General features: G+C 39.9%; 1 protein-coding gene across 1 annotated transcript; it reads left to right on the plus strand.

Annotated features, from left to right (window-relative positions):
- The first annotated feature begins 9,217 nt into the window (after nt 1-9,217).
- LOC120067508 (uncharacterized) lies at nt 9,218-9,811 on the plus strand. The gene has a single exon (XM_039019058.1). It carries the CDS (start codon nt 9,218-9,220, stop codon nt 9,809-9,811), a length of 594 nt encoding a protein of 197 aa, XP_038874986.1.
- Nucleotides 9,812-19,398: the final 9,587 nt, after the last annotated feature.

The raw sequence follows: 19,398 nt of genomic DNA on the forward strand, positions 1-19,398 counted from the left end.
GTAGATATTGCATTGAATGTTGATCAACACCTACCTTGTCATCGTAACACTGCATTGCAACTCTGCGTGGCTCTTGTGTAACTCTGGTATTCGCTCGCAGAAAAATTCTTGTTGATGAGAGAGAAGAGAATGCATATCTGCAAGGTCAGCAGCTAGGGATGCGATGGTCGGCCGCGCCTGCGATGTTTCACCATCAACGTTTTTGGGTTGAGCAGAAGTGCCTTCACCCAAATCGTATGGGTCGTTAACATGTGGCAATGGATGAGAAAAATGCGGTGGAGATGAACGGAGGAGGGTGCTACTAGAAATGAGTTGGGTGAATTGGGGGCAAGAAAGAGATTAGTAAAATGTTCAGGGAGTGGGGAAAGGGGTTCTGCAGGAGGGCTTAGAGGGCAAATAATCAAAGGTAAGGGGTCCAAGGGTACTTGATCTTGTGGTGATGGCTCTTAGACTTTTTCCTTGCATTTGTCAACCTTGCGCAGTTTCTTGGGCTCTGGTTACTGCGGCGCATTTAAATCGATAATGGGCCTTTTCAATGGAAGCTCGAGGCAATGATGGGAATCTTTGAGAAGCATTCTCAAGATCTTGACATTGATGAGACCATGGACTTCCGGCATTGGTTCTTCTTCAATACCCACACCCATTGAGAGGCATAAGCTTGAAACTGTCTAAGGAAAGAAATACTGGCCTCTTACACGCCCCACAAAACCACGAATCTGCTTTGCGATCAGTTGGCCCACATCTATTGGAATGCCGCCTTCTATGAGGTATGTAACGACCCGATCCCCTAGGACTTAGGTTAGGCCATTACTAAAATAAATGCATGCATAGGATTTGAAACGACGCTTAGTTATGTTGAAATAAAGGCTAAACAGAAAAGAGAAGTTCAAAAGCCATTTATTAAATGCAATTGTTAAAACAATAATAGGGTACCCATGATTCGTAAAGACTATTAAAAGTATAAAAAAAAATAATCCTTCATAATAAGTTTCAAACAGTAAAACTAAACATTAAGGGAAAAATAAGGACTCTAAATTTTATGATGCAGAAGCATAAAAAAGTAGTCCCAGTGGCATGATCACGAATTCCATTGCTCATCGCCGGTGTATCTCTACCCTTACCTGAAACATCAACATAAGAAAGAATGAACATGAAATACTTAGTAAGTAACCCCACCACTAGGGTCAGGCTAGGCATCTATGTCCTCTAGATACCCACCTATGGCACATATACACACATGAAATAGGTAAGAGACTACTATAGTTAAGTATGCCCACTACCTCTGGTGAATCCCATAGGAAACACAAACTGGTGAATCTCGAAGGAGACACAAACTGGTGAATCCCGAAGGAAACACAAACTGGTGAATCCTGAAGGAAACACAAAACTGGTGAATCCCGAAGGAAACACAAAACTGGTGAATCCCGAAGGAAACACAAACTGGTGAATCCCGAAGGAAACACAAACTGGTGAATCCCGAAGGAAACACAAAACTAGTGAATCCCAAAGGAAACACAAACTGGTGAATCCCGAAGGAAACACAAACTAGTGAATCCCGAAGGAAACACAAAACTGGTGAATCCCAAAGGAAACACAAACTGGTGAATCCCGAAGGAAACACAAAACTGGTGAATCTCGAAGGAAACACAAACTGGTGAGCATCTAACTAATTAGTGAGGACATTCACACAGTCTCAACATTCAAAAATCAACACCGTACGAATCTATGACCTACATGTAATCCTCGATACCATGGCTCTACCACATACACATAATCCTCAATAACATATTCTACAACATTCATGTATACCTTAACATCATAGTTCCACAACATACAAGTATGCCTCAACATCAACAGATCAGATACCAACATATGGAAACACGTACCACCTCATACTAACAATCTAGTGCCTAGGTGTATATGTAAACAAATCAGAACTCGTGCCAGAACATATTTTGATTCAGGTCATACTATCAATCAACATGCTAACATTTACCATAACATATACCCATCATGCTAGTGTACAACTAAAGCCTGGCCCGTGGGCAGCTCCAATGGTAAGATTACTTACCCAAAATTATGTCTAGGCGACGAGCAAAATAATCTTCCTTCTAGCCTAGATGAATCTTGAATCAGGACCAAAGTGTGTTTGTCCGAATGCACCCCATGCTACAAAATCAATACAACCCAACAACTCTAGTCACAAATCTACCCTGAACATAATTTGAATCCAAAATTAATAACTTAATTTTTCACAAGTACTCTTAACCCAAAAGTATCAACAACCGAACTACTCACCCAAAAACTTACCAAATTTGAACAATTTCTATCGGAAATAGTCTCAAACTCAAAGCAATGTCTAAAAATCTCCAATCCTTGAATCTATAGTCCAAACATAAAGGGATCAACAATTTCAACCCAAAACCAAATGGGATAATCAAACCGCTGAAAAGAAAAGCCAAAACTCAACTCTTACACAAATTATTCAAGAATCCAACGAGACCCAAATGACAGCGGTGGCGACGGTCGTGACCGAAAGAAAAAAAAGGCACAACTGGACGGATGAAGCTGGTCGGACCTCTGCAAAACAGTGTAGACGCAGGCGGTACCTTGGCTACAGCAGTGGTGAAACAGAGACAGAGCTGGAGTCGACGGTTGTAGTAGCAGCTGCGTTTCGATCGGCAGCTAGACGTGTGTGGAGGGGCGGCCGAAAGCTAAAATCAGAAACGACGACTGAAACGCAGATCGGGTCTTGGCAAGGGTGGCGCGCTGCTGAAGGGAACAGACGACTGAGTGGGTTTCAGTTGGGAAAAATGGCGAGAAGCTGAGGTTTTGCAGTGACGCGACGAGAGTGGGCTGGGTCGGTTGAAGAGGCGAGGCGGCTGGCTCGCGGAGGACGAGTGACGGAGAATGGTGGCTGGGCGATGGCTCGAACTGGGGAAGAGGACTTAAGGCTGTTGCACGTGAAAGTAGAGGGGAAGGGAAAGGGAAAGGGAAAGAAAAAGAAAATAAAAGAAAATAATTGAATAAAATAAAATAAAATAAATAAAATAGTAGATTTTATTTTATTTTGTTTTATTCTTTTCTTAATCCACATTATTTCTTTAAAATCCCTCCCTTCCCAAAATGGAATTAATTCGTGCCATCAATTTCCAACATAAATAATTTCCAACGTCAATAATTAAATTCCCTCAATTACACTTAAAGTCCAAAATTCCAAAAATGCCCTCCAACTAATAAGAATTACTAAAATTCCAAATAATAAAGTTACTGAAATTACATTATTACTAAAAAATGTGCGGGGTGTTACATAGTATGTGGCCATTACTCTATCCCTCGAAACTGTTTTATTATGAGATGTAGGGATGAGTTGCCTTTTTACCAAATAAACCCAAAGTCGTGCTTTCGGAAGTAGTTTATTGGACGCAAGGGTTTTGATGCCTTTCATCGATATCGACCACTGAGTGCCCAGTTGCATTAATATCTTCAGCGCATCCTCCATTTGTTCTTCTGTGGGATCATCAATAATTTTGTTACTGATAACTTGTAGAAATACAAGTTATTTATACTGTTTTATTTAGATATGGTGGCTAAAAGAAAGAAAAGTTGCATCGATAGTATAGACATTGGCTAAGAAATGCGAGAATTATAAATTGTCGTCGATACACCCATTAACACCATTGCAATGGTAGAATAGAGTGTTTCAATTTCTATTTTGTAGTAAATCAGTCACCGCATGCGTTCATGGCCAAAGATAAAATAAACAATGTATCTACGTCGCATTGCACCCATCATTCAGGAATGAAGAGATGATCAACCCAATGACGACGCATGCGACAATCGATCAAGAGCTTAGCGATCAACGTAATTTCAACTACATGTGGTAATAAAAAATAACACCACATGCGGCGATCGATCGAAGATGTAAAGAGCAACGCATTTGTGAAAGATTCTGACAAATGTACAGCTTTCAGTTGTGCATTTCTGACGAGTTGATTGCGTAACGGAAGGAATATTCACTCTGCCATATCAGCAACCACCATAACCATAAAGTGGGGACCACAATGTCAAAGAGCCAAGCTTCACCTATAAATAGCTTCTGCAAATTCACTGAGAGATATACTGGAATACATAGAGACGTGTATATACTAATCTGAGAGAGAGACTGGTCTGAAACAATTTCCAGAGTAGATTCGGGATAATTATGAGACAAGGTCGAGAGGTGAGTCTCCAAGCAAAAGAATCCTTCCAATCCTCGCCATTGAAGCTCTGTACGAAGGTCACTTCCACCAGAAGAGCAAGCTTGAGAGGGAAGCTTTCCTTTCCATTACTTCCACACGCCGACAAGCATAATCTCCGTTCAGATCTGTGTCAAGACGTTGATACTCCTTCTGTATTTGTTGCTAATCTCTATTTCATCACTTTTATTCATCATCTTAATCTTTCATTCACACCATGTACCGAACGCTTAATCCAAATATTAAATGTTATGATCATTACCATTATCATCTCTTTGTCTATTTCCGTTCATCCATAATCCATTTTCTTCATGATGTTTTCCTAATTCCCTGAGTAATTATCAAGAATTAAGCGAGTAAATTAATTTGTGTTAAGGAAATAATTAAGTTTAGCTAAAACATGCTTGATGGCATCTTCACCTGTGAGAGCAGAAGTGAAGATGTTATTCCGCCTATCGAGAGAGGGTTGGAAAAATGCGTTAACTAAAGCGAGAAGTACTTCCAGAGATGGAAACAACCTTATGTTCATCACGTACATCCCTATTTCACCATAGAGATATGGGAACGCGGCCGATCACCGAGAGGTGTATGCAAAGGGAAAGCTGAACCTTAGTTGCATCTTTAACGCAATTGACAAACTTGCGATGTTATTACTAATTACTCTTTCTATTTCTGATTCATCCATAAAGACTTGTGTTGGATTAAGAAAATATTTGTTTATTTATTTATTAAGGACATATGGTTGTACATGAATTCATGCGTTGGACATGGCTTATGCGTTTGCACCCATGTGTCCGAGGTCATGCGTTGGAATGAAGATGCGTTAGTCTAGTATGCAATGACCACGCATTCCTATCACAAGTTTTCTTACGCTCACACTAAGTATAACGCAAACGCAAGTTTCTCGGGTAATCCGAGGTCGAACACAGGGACTTGTCACTCAATAATGCTTTTGAAGAAGTGCATTTGAGGTGATGAATAGAAAAATAAAAAGAATTTTAATGGATGTACACACTATTCCTACTCCTAACTAAACAGATTGAGCAATAGAAAACTTGCGATGAAAATTAGTAGAGACACAACAACCATTAACGCATAGTAATGTTTATTATCTTAAATCGCCCGAGTAATCCCAGCTCATTGTACTAACGTATCGCACACCTCTCGGTGGTCAGCCACATGACTATATCTCTATAGTGCATGGTTGCGTCGAGCATAAGATTGTGCCTATCTTTAGGAACAATGCGAACTTTGCTTTAGTGCGTTCCATCTCTTACCTTCTTAGGCAGTTAGACGCGGCTATTTAACTTATAAACAAGCAATGCAACATCCCATAGACAAGCATTGCTACAGTCTTTCACCAAGCAAAGAGGATTAACTCACTATACTCGCACAATGCACACCTCTCGGTGGGTTGCTTCATGCATCCTATCTCTAGGCTACACGATTAAGCATGTGATTGCCTTTGATAAATAAACGTTGAAGATAAACTATGGTAGAGATGAAGATGATGAAGAAGACGACAATGAAGGAGTCAAGATTTGCATTGATCACAAAATGTCTCAATATCTTAAGCTAAAATGTAATACAATAGAGAGATTAGAAGAGAAATGAAGGACTCTACGTCAAGGCTGCCGGTGGTGCCATGGATGAACGGTGGAGATGTCTCTCTCGAGGTCTATCTCCAGCGAAAGCTCCAGTCGTCACTCGGTCTGGTTTGTGGAGATGAAGAATTCTCACTGAAAATCTCGTTCAAGCTCTCATCTGTGACCAGAAACCTCTGCCTCAGCTCGAACGTCTTGAAATGAAGATCCAAAGGCTATTTATAGAGATTAAACAGTGACAACTATCATGATTGTGTTATGGCTCATTGATGCTTTTGTCGCGGTATGGGCAATGTCACATCGCCTTATCTTGTTGATACTCCCAAGGTATGCGTTCGAGCTTGATTCAGCTGAAGCATCAACGCATTCTACCCATCTTGCGATCATCCTTCTATTATGGTTGTCACTTCATAGCCGCAATTTCCAATTGATGGACGCATTCGATTACCGCAACTTCGATGCAATGGATGCGTACGATCACCGCACTTCCATGCGATGGACGCATATGATCACTTCAACTTCCATGTGATGGATGCATACGATCCAACTTTCAGTGCATGTGTTTGCATTTGCGATTGCCTGGCTTCAGCGCATGCGTTTGTCTTTGCGATCGCTTGGCTTCAGCCCATGCATTTGTCTTTGATTGCTTATTTCCAATGCATGCATTTGATTCCTGCGATAGCTACAAAAATAGACACTTTGGCATGGAGTAATGCATAATATTGTGGTCAGTGAGGATTTAGGTGCTAATTATCGCAAAACTCAATTTTTCGTAAATTCTAAGTATTATCACCGAATTTTCTACTTATTAGCCCTCATGATTCTAAATAAAAGGCTTATAATAACTGGCATTTCTGCCAGTTATCAACTTGCCATCACATACCACGATCCTTTATATAACTTCATAGTCAGTCTCGACCTCAGTATCATGTATCATGTATCTTGTATCTTGTATCATATTAGTTTAGGATTTTATTTTATTTACGCAACTTTATTTTATCAACGCAATTTTATTTTCATCGCACTTTAGATTCCTGTATAAACCCAATTCTTTATTAATTGTAAAAATCGGTCGCATGTATCACAAAAGTAACATATTAACGAAAACAATCCTTGTGTTTGACCTCAGATTATTCTGAAAAACTTGCGTTGGAATTATACTTGGTTTCAGCGCAAGGAAACTTGTGACACACATTACTCTATCGCATACTACAAGCATATCATTAACAACGCATATTTAGAAGTAGTGTGCATAAGCGATAACACAGCATAACATTCCATTTTTTTAGCATTACAAGTTTATGGCAACATGAGCTTGTTGTTCATTCATTCATATTCATATTTGTTCACATGCTGTAAGATAAGACATAAGAAACACTGTGTCAAGTTTTTGGCACCATTTCTGGGGATTGGTAACAGTTAGTGTTAAGTACTTTTGTGGTATTTTGCAGGACAGATCTCTTTGTACTAGCTGTTTATCGCGAAGAGCAGTCTGACGGTTTCTAAGTACTGGAATTGATCCAGAAATTCTAAGCTGACCAAGAGATCAGGTGTATTTTCGCGCAAGAGCACATCAGAACCAAATTAGGCGACGGAGAATCAGTATGGTAGATAATAACGAGGCACCCGAAGGGAATCAAAGGGAAAATTGGCCAGCGCAAGACCCTGTATTTCTTACTGCTGACCGTAACATCCCAATGAGGAACTATGCGGTGCCGAATTTTAATAACTTCTCGCCTGGAATCTCAAGACCCACAGTTGAGGATAATGCAAGTTTTGAGATATGGTCGATAATGCTGCAAATAATTCAAAATGCGGGACAATTCGGAGGTCTACAAGGAGAAGACTCGCATGCTCATTTGACTTGTTTCGTAGAAATATGCAACTCATTCTCCATACCTGGTGTGACTCCAGAAGGAATTAGATTGTATCTCTTCCCTATACACTGCGGGATGAGGCAAGGAGATGGGCTCAGTCACTAGAGCCAAATGAAATCAACGCATGGGATCAGTTGATTGAGAGATTTATGAATAAATTCTTCCGTCCTATCGTCAACGTAAGGAGACGGAGGGATGTGTTGAATTTTGAACAAAAAGGTTATGAAACTTTGAGCACCGCCTGGGTGCGATTCAAGTAATTAATGAAGAACTGTCCGCACATCGGGATTCCAGATTGCGTTCTGATGGAGACTTTTTATAATGGCTTGGATCGATCAACGCAAGCAGTTGCTGATGCCTTCGCGACAGGAGGATTAATGGACAAAACGTATACGGAACCAAAGATCATCTTAGATCGCATTTCGCGAAATACAGATGAGTGGTTAGATAACGGGTATGAGGAAAGAGATTCGAAACAAAGAAGAGTAGAAGATGCCATTGTATCAGTTGATACAATGAACACCCTGGTAGAACAGATGACCACAATGACCTTACTCCTTTAGACTATGGTTATTCAGTAAGGACATCTCTCTCAAGGTTCAGCGTAAGCCAATGCATTGATACACATCGCCGCAATAAATTCCATTCAATGTGGAGAGGGACATTCAATGGAAATGCGGCCGTTGAATCAACAACTCGTATACTCTATTTATAATGAATCAGTCGGCAACACCTACAACCCTGGTTGGCAGAATCACCCAACTTTCAGTTGGGGTGGGAATCACAACTAGGGAGGCCAAGGTAATCCAGAACAGTTATCATTGGAATCGAGGCAACCCTTCAGTTTTCATTAATCAGGATCAAAGTTCAGGTTATTTTCAAAGTATACCATCCTGCGACCAACCGTTCTTTTCTGACACCTCTTGCAATACCTCGTCTTTGGAAACGCTATTGAAACATTATATTGAGAAGAGCGAGGCAATTAAGGAATCACAAGCTTCCTCCCTTAGAAATTTGGAGGAACAGATTGAACAGCTTGCAATCGAACTTAACAATAAAACGCCTGGTACGCTGCTTAGTAGTTTGGGAGCATCGGGGCCACGTGGTAAAGAACAATGTCAAGCAGTGACATTGAAAAGTGGTAAAACAACAGTCCTCATGTCACCTGTATCAGATTCAGTAACAAGACCAGTAGATTTAACCATCGACGATGACCAATCAACCACAAATAAAAGAATTACAAGTTCAGAAGAAAGTACATCTACAAAAGGATGAATCTCAGCAAGACTCTAATGCAAAGTCAACGCAACCTCCAACTCCTAAAATACAGCAAACACAAGACCTCAATGAACAACCAATTGAATAGGAAGTACAGCGGGATCCTCCACCTTTCCTGTCCAGGCTGAGAAAGAAAGATGAAAGCAAACAATTCTAGAGGTTCCTAGACGTTCTTCGATAATTACATATTAACATTCCCTTAATAGAAGCATTGGAATAGATGCCGAGCTATGTGAAATTCCTCAAGGACATACTTGCCAACAAGAGGAAGATCGGGGAGAATGAAACTGTTGCATTAACATATGAATGTAGTGCGCTGTTTCAAAACAACATCCCCACCAAAATAAAAGATCCCAGGAGTTTCACATTGCCCTACATAATATGGGGTAAAGAATTTGGGAATGCGCTGTATGATTTGGGGGCAAGTATAAATCTTATGCCCTTGTCAATCTTCAAAAAGTTAAATATCGGCAAAGAAAGACCTACCACGATTATGTTGCAGTTGGCCGATAGATCAATAACGCATCCCGAGGGAAAAATAGAGGATGTACTTGTGCAAGTGGATAAATTTATCTTCCTTGCTGACTTTATCATATTAGATTATGAAGCTGACAGAGAGGTGCCTATCATCTTGGGTCACCCATTTCTTGCAATAGGGCGAGCACTGATCGACGTACAGAAAGGAGAGCTTACCATAAGGGTTGACGATCAGCAAGTTAAATTCAACATTCTCAATACGTTGAAATATCCAAGTGATATGGAGAATTGTCAATATGTTGAAGAACTGCATGATGATCATTGGCACGAGCCTTAGAAAGAATCGGAGGAAGAAGACTTTGAGATCGGCACAATGTGGGAGGAAAATTGCACCGCAATACAAACTGAGTCAAATTTTGAAACATTCAAGTTATCTAAACGAAAAACACAATGTACTAAGCCATCTTTAGAAGAACCACCCGTGTTAGAGTTGAAGTCGTTGCCAGTGTACCTTAAATATGTGTATTTAAGGGGCAATAACACTTTACCGGTTATTATATCTGTCTCGCTGGGCAAAGAGAAGGAGGAAGCACTTATTCAGATCCTGAAAAACAATGCAAAGGCTTTGGGATGGACCTTGGCAGACATTCGAGGAATCAGTCCCTCGTATTGCATGCACAAGATTCATCTGGAAGAAGGAAAAACAGAATCTATAGAAAGGCAACGTCGATTGAAACCTGCCACGAGGGAGGTTATGAAGAAAGAGATAGTGAAGTGGCTTGATGCAGGCGTCATTTACCCTATATCTGATAGTAGCTGGGTAAGCCCAGTGCAATGTGTTCCAAAGAAAGGGGGAATCACAGTCATCACCAATAGTAAGAATGAATTAATTCCCACAAGGACAACTACAGGGTGGAGAATATGTATGGATTACTGCAAATTAAATCTGGTCACTAAGAAGGACCACTTCCCACTCTCGTTTATTGATAAAATGTTAGATCACTTGCAGGGAACGAGTTCTTTTGTGTTCTTGACGACTACTCAGGGTACAACCAAATTGCGATTGCATCGGAAGATCAAGATAAAACAACTTTCACGTGCCCCTTCGGCACATTTGCATTCCGTCGCATGCCATTTGGACTCTGTAATGCACCAATTACCTTCGAAAGGTGTATGATGGCAATATTTTCAAATTTCTTGGAGGAGTCAGTCGAGGTATATATGGATGATTTTTTAGTTTTTGGCAATACTTATGACTCTTGTTTATCAAATCTTGAAAAAGTTTTAAAGAGATGCGTGGAAACTAATCTTGTTCTGAACTGGGAGAAATGCCACTTTATGGTTGAAAAAGGAATTGTTCTAGGTCACAAAATATCAAAGGCAGGATTGGAAGTTGATCAAGCAAAAATCGACGCAATTTCCAAGTTACCACCACTAGTCAATGTGAAAACACTTAGAAGTTTTTTGATGACGCATGTGCCGAAGCATTTCACACGTTGAAAAATGTGCTCATCACCGCACCTATTCTGATTGCGCCGAATTGGATGCAACCTTTTGCGTTGATGTGTGATAACTTGTAGAAATACAAGTTATTTATACTACCTTATCTAGATATTGCGGCCAAAAGAGAACAAATATGCGCCAGTTTTATGAAAATTAGCTTTGAAATACAATAATTATGAATTATCGCAATTACAACCACTAACATCATTAAGTTGGAAGAAAAGGAGATTTCTACTCTGTTTTGCAGGAAACCAAGTTACTGCTTGGGATCAAGGCTCAGAGAGAAAACTGACCAACGCATCTCTATCACATTGCGCCCGTCAATCCACAATGAAAAGATGATTAACGCAATGACGATGCAACGCAACAGTCGATCCAAAGCTGACTTTCAACCGCATGCGGTAATAAAAACAACACCGCATGAGAACACTCGATCGAAAAATGCAGTTGAGCAACGTAAAAGTGGAGGATTGTGACATGTGTACGCCTAATGGTTGTGTATATTGGACGGTCTGAGTGCATAAAAAAAGGAATAATATCCCTCCATCTTTGGAATTTCCATAACAAAAGTGGGGACCACAAGGCTGGTGTCAAAGATCTTCACCTATAAATAACCCATAGAATTCACAGAAAAAGGATGGCTACTGGATACAGGGCAAATTGATATTAGGTCATTGAGAGAAAGGCTGAGCTGAGTGTTAATCTGAAGAAATTCGGGAAGAAGAAGAGACAAGGTTGAGAGGTGAGTCTCAGTGTTAATCTTCCAGATCCCCGCCGCATAGCTCTATACTCAAATCCCTGCTACCGGTTAAGCAAACCTGAGAGGGAAGCGACCGGTTCATTTTAACTTGTAGAAATACCCCCATAGAATTCAGAGAAGATATACTTGATACGAGGGCTAATTGATGCTAGATTATTGAGAGAGAGGCTGAGCTGAGTACTAATCAGAAGAAATCTGGGAAGAGAAGCGACAAGGCCGAGAGGTGATTGTCAGGGCAATTCTGCCAAATCCCCACCGTGAAGCTATGTGCTTAGATCCCTACTACCGGTTGAGCAAGCCTGAGAGGGAAGCTCATCCTTCTGCACGATCCATCCACGCCAGCAAGAAAATCTCCATCTAGATCAACGCCAAGACGTTGGCGTTTATTTGTATTTGTTTCTAACTCTATTTCATCAAGTGTATTTCATTCTCTTAATCTCCTCATTCACAAATAATGTAACAGACGCTAAATAGTTTTATTGAATGTCTTGATCATTTCCATTTCCATTTCTCTGTCTATTTCTGTTCCTCCATTAATCATTTTCTCCACGAAGTTTTCGTAATCCCTTAGTAACTAATATGGATTAAACGAGTAACTTAATCTGTGATAAAGAGATAAATGCATTTAGCTAAGGCATGCTAGATGGTATCTTCACTTGTGACGGTAGAAGTGAATATGCCATTCTGATCTGTCGAGAGAAGGTTAGAAGAATGCATTAACTAAAGCGAGTACTACTTCCAGAGATGGAAGTAACCTTGCGTTCATTACGTTCGTCCTTGTTTCACCACAGAGATGTGGGAACGCGGCCGATCACTGAGAGGTGTACGCGAAGGGAAAAGCGGAACCGTACTTATATCTTTAATGCAATTAAGGAACTTGCACTGTTTATATTAATTATCTTTTATGTTTCTACTTCACACATAAGACTTGCCACCGCATAACACGATCTTTGTATAATCTTCACAGTCAGCCTCAACCTCGGTATCTTGTATCATGAAACCTGTATCTTGTATCATCTTAGCTTAGATTTACTTTATCGCAATTTATTTTATTATTGCATCTTTACCGCTTTACTTTACTTTATCGCATGTTTAAATACTTGTACACAACTCTTTTATAAATTGAAAAAACCCTTGGTCGCATGTATCACAAACATAATGCAATAACCTCAAACAGTCCCTATGTTCGACCTCGAATCACATCGAGAAACTTGCGGTGGAATTACACTTGGTTCCAACGCAAGAAAACTTGTGACAATGCACAGCATACTATAAGAACATTCATTATTAATGCATATCTTGAAGTAGTATCGCATGGACTTGAACCTTGCATTGTAGTTTTATAACTAAAATTTTCGTTATAAGTTTATGGCGTCGTTGCCGGGGAACTGGTAACGGGGACATGGACTTGTAGCTTAGATTAAATGTTATGATCATTACCATTATCATCTCTCTATCTATTTTTGTTCATCCATAATCCATTTTCTTCATGATGTTTTCCTAAATCCCTGGGTAATTAGTAAGAATTAAGCGAGTAAATTAATTTGTGTTAAGGAAATAATTAAGTTTAGCTAAAGCATGCTCGATGGCATCTTCACTTGTGAGAGCAGAAGTGAAGATGTTATTCCGCCTATCGAGAGAGGGTTGGAAGAATGCATTAACTAAAGTGAGAAGTACTTCCAGAGATGGAAACAACCTTGTGTTCATCACGTTCATCCCTGTTTCACCATAGAGATATGGGAACGCAGCCGATCACCGAGAGGTGTATGACAAGGGAAAGCAGAACCTTAGTTGCATCTTTAACGCAATTTACATACTTGCGATGTTATTACTAATTACTCTTTCTATTTCTGATTCATCCATAAAGACTTGCCATCGCATACCACAACCCTTTGTATAACTTCAGAGTCAGTCTCGACCTCAGTATCATGTATCATGTATCTTGTATCTTGTATCATATTAGTTTAGGATTTTATTTTATTTACATAACTTTATTTTATCAACGCATTTTAATTTTCATCACACTTTAGATTCCTGTATAAACACAATTCTTTATTAATTGAAAAAACCGGTTGCATGTATCACAAAAGTAACGCATTAACGAAAACAATCCCTGTGTTCGACCTTGGATTATTCTGAGAAACTTGCGTTGGAATTATACTTGGTTTCAGTGTAAGGAAACTTGTGACACACATTACTCTATCGCATACTACAAGCATATCATTAACAATGCATATTCAGCAGTAGCGTGCATAAGTGATAACACAGCAACATTCTATTTTTTTAGCGTTATAAGTTTATGGCAACATAAGCTTGTTGTTCAGTCATTCATATTCATATTTGTTCACATGTTGTAAGATAAGACATAAAAAACATCGTGTCAATTACCTGGTGCCTTCGGGATGTCCTTCATCTGATATAACTCATTAATGTCCCTTGCGCTGAAAGGCAATGTCTCCCCTTTCATGATCACCACATGTTAATGCCATGAAGTCGTCCATTGTAGAAAGCTCTCACTACCATTGGGATTACGATGGATGGGCATTGGCAGAGTGTTTCCCACCCATGTTCCAACACAACACTTGTAATTAAGTTTTGTAGTGGCGTTGGCGCAGGAAAGAACCCCATTTCCATCATCATGTTGTCATTCTCCTTCTTCTTTGATGGGCGTCCTTTGGCCAACGTAGGCTCATTGCTTTCAACTTTCGCTTTGCCCTTCTCTTTTGTCAACGCAAGGCAGGATCTTTGTCTTTGTCTCCGTTCCCGTTTCTTGCGCTGTTCTTCCTTTTCCCACTCTGCAATTTCTTTGCTTTTCATCTCTCAAATGCGCTGTACATTTGCTTTCTGCCTTTTCTCCTTCTCTTCCTTCTTCTTATTTTCTTCCTCTTCTTCTTCTCTCGTTTCTCTTTCAAATTGCTCCAAGGCCAGTAATATGCATTGTTCTTCCTCGAGCCTTATTCTCTCTTCTTCTGCCGAAATTGTGTTGTTATGACGCACTTCTTCATCGTGTAATTTTCTTCTTAAATCGTCTTCTGCGATGATTTATTGTGCTCGTAACATCTTATCTTTCTTTTCTTCTTCCTCTCTTCTTCTCCTTTCCTTCTCATCTACTACACTCTGCAAAAATTATGGGTCGATTGTTGACCCTTGCGGCGCATTCTCTTTGCGACGCCGCATAAGAGCGGTGATGTCTGGATCCTCTCCCTCGTCAGTCGCAACTGTTCTTATTTGTGTTGATTCCTCTTCAGGTTGTGCTAATTCTCTTTGTTGCGTTGACACCCCCTCATCCTCTTTTGCAGTGGTTGATTCTCCGTCGACTTCTTAGTATTCAACCCTCTTTCTCTTTTCTTCCTTCTTCTTCAGGCACTTCCCTTCTTGTTTGCGTTTCCTCTTCTCACTCGATTTTCTTTCTTTCTTTTCCTTCCTTGGCTGGGCTCTTCATCTCCTTCTGCCCTTTTCTCCTTGTTGTCCTTATTCTTTTTCTCCTCAGTCGTTTCCGACAACTTCTTTGCTTCCACCTCCTCCAAAGCAACCCTGATGAGTCCCTCATAGGATTCTGTTTGAATAGTTTCTTTAGGATCCAAAACGGCCAGGGCGCTTCTCCGTGAAGCTTTTTCCATTTCTTCTTCTGAAGGCAAGGGTTAGTTAACGACTCCCGCTTCAGGTAGCCCTCCCTCATTCTCCATATTACTCATAATGCTCCCGAACACTTCTCTATCATCTATTCTCTTTTTTTTCGCTTTCAGATGATAGTGTTAGGAGTGGGGCACTCTTCGTGCTCTGCCCCTCTCAAATTTGGAGTGGTCTGGCTACTAAAGGCTTTCACCGAGGTTTTTCGACGATTCGTGGGATGGGTTTTGGCTGGGCGACGAGGTGGTGGCTTGCTCGGAGAAATGCCACCTCTCTTGCAATTACATGGGCTAGGGAAGATGATGAGGGTAAAGAGGATGAATGGAAAGATTGATCGGCCATGGCTGTACTGAGTGAAAGAGTTTGGAAAGCTCTTAGGGTTTAGGAGGAAAGTTTGAAGGTTTGGGTATGCAAAGGATTCGCTAGGGTTTTCGTTTCGCAAAATATTCAAGTAGATGACCTAAGATGGAGAAGGACGTAATTTATAGGTTGGGCCTTGATGGGCTCAACGCAAATTTTGTGGTGGCAGGCTCAAGGTACTCAAAAAGCCTACCGCCGCGCTCCTCACATTTATGAATTAGTAGAGAAAGACGCCCTTTCATTTGCTAAGTCATCATTTCCTTGGAAGCCTAAACGATGGGACTACTCTTTTTGCAAAAAGAATTCTATCTTCTGTGTTTTTTTCGGATGGGCGCAAGGTTAAAGATTAACGATATGCATCCATTAACAGAAATGCATATTTGCAGAGGACGGGCAACAACGAATGTATCAGTGCAACACAACCCTTAACTCAATGCATTTCTGGAGGATGGGCACACGATATTTGTACTGGCGCAACACTACCTCGACATAGTGCATTTTCGCTAAGGACGGGCGAAAAATACATACGACCGCAACACATCCCTCAGCGCAATGCATTTGGGTAGGATGGACGCAAAATGTATCTTGTCGGCGTAAGATGCACCCATCATCGCAATGCATACCAGATGTATTTTATTATTTATTATTATTATTATCATTATTTTTCCATCAACGCAAGTCGCTAGGACTTTGCGGTATTCATTTTCTTTTAAACAATCATTCACAGAGAATTTAAACAACGCAATTAATGCAGAAAGTAAGGAAGTTGAAATAATCGCACAAAAATTAACGCAACTGAATTAAATGAAGATTAAATTCATAAAGCAATAAAAGCTAGTTTAAGAAAACAATAAATAACGTAATGTATAAAGCAATAAAGGAAAGGAATTAAGAAAGCAATTAAACATCGTCAAGGACAATTTTCTCATGATTACCGCAATTCACACCTCTGCAGGTTGTCAAGCTTGCCTACACAACGTCGTCAAGGACATTGTTCACCTCCTTGCCTCATCCTGCAATGTGTATGGGAAGAGATACAATCTAATTCCTTCGGGAGTCAAACCAGGTATGGGGAATGCATTGCACATTTCTATAAAGCTGGTCAAATGAGTATGCGGGTCTTCTCCTCTCCGAATTGTCCCACATTTTGGATCATTCAAAGCATGACTGGCTTTATCTCAAACCTTACATTCTCCGCAACCGTATGACTTGGAATTCCAGTGCTTAATTTGGTTTTGATGTGTTCCTACACAAAAAATACATCTAATCTCTGGGTCAGCACGAATTCTGGATTGGTTCCAGTACTCATAATCCATCAGCCCATTCTTCGCATTAAACAAACAGTACAAAGAGATATGTCCTACAAAATACCACAAAAGTATTCAACACTAACCGTTACCAATCCTCCACAACGGCATCATTGACAACATAAAATTTAATCTTATGTCACACAACGCATGGATGATTATAACGCAAGTTTATGATCCTCGGCAACGACACCATAAACTTGACGAGCTTAAAATGATGCAATGATTCTAAATAAGCATATGGACAGTGATGAATGATGGACCATACAAGCTCATGCTGCAATAAACTTAATGACTTGAAAGATAGACATGGAATGTGGATGTTGTGTTGTGCTTATTCAGACTTTATGTGATACTACTTCTAGATGTATTCGTTATTAATGGAATGCTTATAGTATGCTATGCGTTGTCACAAGTTTCCTTGCGTTGAAGCCAAGTATAATTCCACCGCATGTTTCTCAGAGTGATCCGAGGTCGAAAACAGGGATTGCTTAGTTAATGCGTTACGTTCGTGATATATGCGACCAGGGGTTTTTCAATTAATAAAATGAGTGTGTGTGTACAAGTATTTAAATTGTGGTAAAGTGAAATATTGCGGTAAAGTAAAGTTGCGATAATAAAATAAAGTGTGATAAAAGTAAACCTAAGCTATTATGATACAAGATATAGGATATTGATACGGTTTTGTTATGCGGTGGCAAGTCTTTATGTATGAAACAGAAACAGAAAGGGTAATTAATATAAACATCGCAATTTCATTAATTGCATTAAAGATATAACTATGGTTCTGCTTTCCCTTGGCGTATACCTCTCGGTGATCGGCCGCATTCCCACATCTCTATAATGAAACAGGGATGAACATAATGAACGCAAGGTTACTTCCATCTCTGGAAGTATTTCTTGCTTTAGTTAACACATTCTTCCAACCTTCTATCGACGGGAGGAATGGCAGCTTCACTTCTGCTCTCATAGGTGAAGATGCTGCCTAGCATGCTTTAGCTAGACATATTTATTTCTTTAGCACAAATTAATTTACTTGTTAGATTCATGCTAATTACCAAGGGATTAAGAAGACATCATGGAGAAAGCGATTCATGGAGGAATGGAAATAGACAGAAGGATGGAGAAGGAAATTATCATGACATTCAATACTAATATTTAGCGTCTGATACATAGTGTGAATGATAGATTAAGAAGATGAGTACAATTGATGATAAAGAGATAGAAACAAATACAAAAGAGTGCCAACGTCTTGACACAGATTTGGATGGTGGATTTTGCTTGTCGGCGGATGGAGTGGATGAAGAGAAGAGCTTCCCTCTCAGGCTTGATCGTCTGGTAGAAGTGACCTTGGTACAGAGCTTCAATGGCGGGGATTGAACGGATTTGCCCTGAGACTCACCTCTCGGCCTTGTCTCTTAAATCTTCCCAGATCTTCTCCGATCAGGCTCTTCAGACCAGTCTCTCTCTCAATATACAAATATCAAAGTATGCCCGTATCAAGTATCTTTTCCAATAAAATTTCAAAGGCTATTTATAGGCTCAACTTTGACTCTCTGCAGTGTGGGCCCCACTTTATTGTTATGGTAATTCTAGAAATGGTGGAATGAATATTCCTTCTGTTATGCAATCAATCCCGTCAGAAATGCACAACGGTCAGCTGTACACATGTCAGGATCCTTCGCAATTTCGTTGCTATTTTGCATCTTTGATCGTTTGCCTGCATGCGGTGTTGTTTTTTATTACCGTATGCGGTTGAGATTGCGTTGATCACTTAGCTCTTGATAGATTGTCTCATGCGCCGTCATTGCGTTGATCGTTTATTCATTTTTGAATGATTGGTGCAATGTGACATAGATGCGTTGTTCTTTTTATCTCGAGCCATGAACGCATGCGTTGACTTGATTTCCTGAAAAACAGACTTGAAATATTCTCTTCTACCATCACAAGGGTGTCAGTGGGTGTATTGACGACTATTTATAATTCTTGCATTTCTTAGATAATTTCTCTACAATTGATGCAACTTTCCTTTCTTTTGGCCGCAATATCTAAATAAAGCAGTATAAATAACTTGTATTTCTACAAGTTATCAGCCATAAACTTGTAATGAAAATTTTATATCCTTAATCATGTGGACAAATATAAATATGAATGAATGAACAAGTCCATGTCCACGGCAACGGCGCTATAAACTTGTTGACTATATTTTGATGAATGTCCTTTATTATGCATGCACTGTGATGATAGATCTTATGCTACAAGCTCATGTTGCCATAAAATTGTAAGGATACGAATGAAATGCTGTCTATCTATTGTGCTGATGGATAAAATAAATGATGCTATATACACTCAAGTGCTTGCGAT

This window comes from Benincasa hispida, chromosome 12, assembly GCF_027475165.1.
Source record: "Benincasa hispida cultivar pf3 chromosome 12, pf3_genome.v1.1, whole genome shotgun sequence".
Lineage (NCBI taxonomy): Eukaryota > Viridiplantae > Streptophyta > Magnoliopsida > Cucurbitales > Cucurbitaceae > Benincasa > Benincasa hispida.

Excerpts from the sequence above, each read along its gene's own strand:
- LOC120067508 (XM_039019058.1), top strand. The coding sequence starts at position 9,218 with ATGCCGAGCTATGTGAAATTCCTCAAGGACATACTTGCCAACAAGAGG.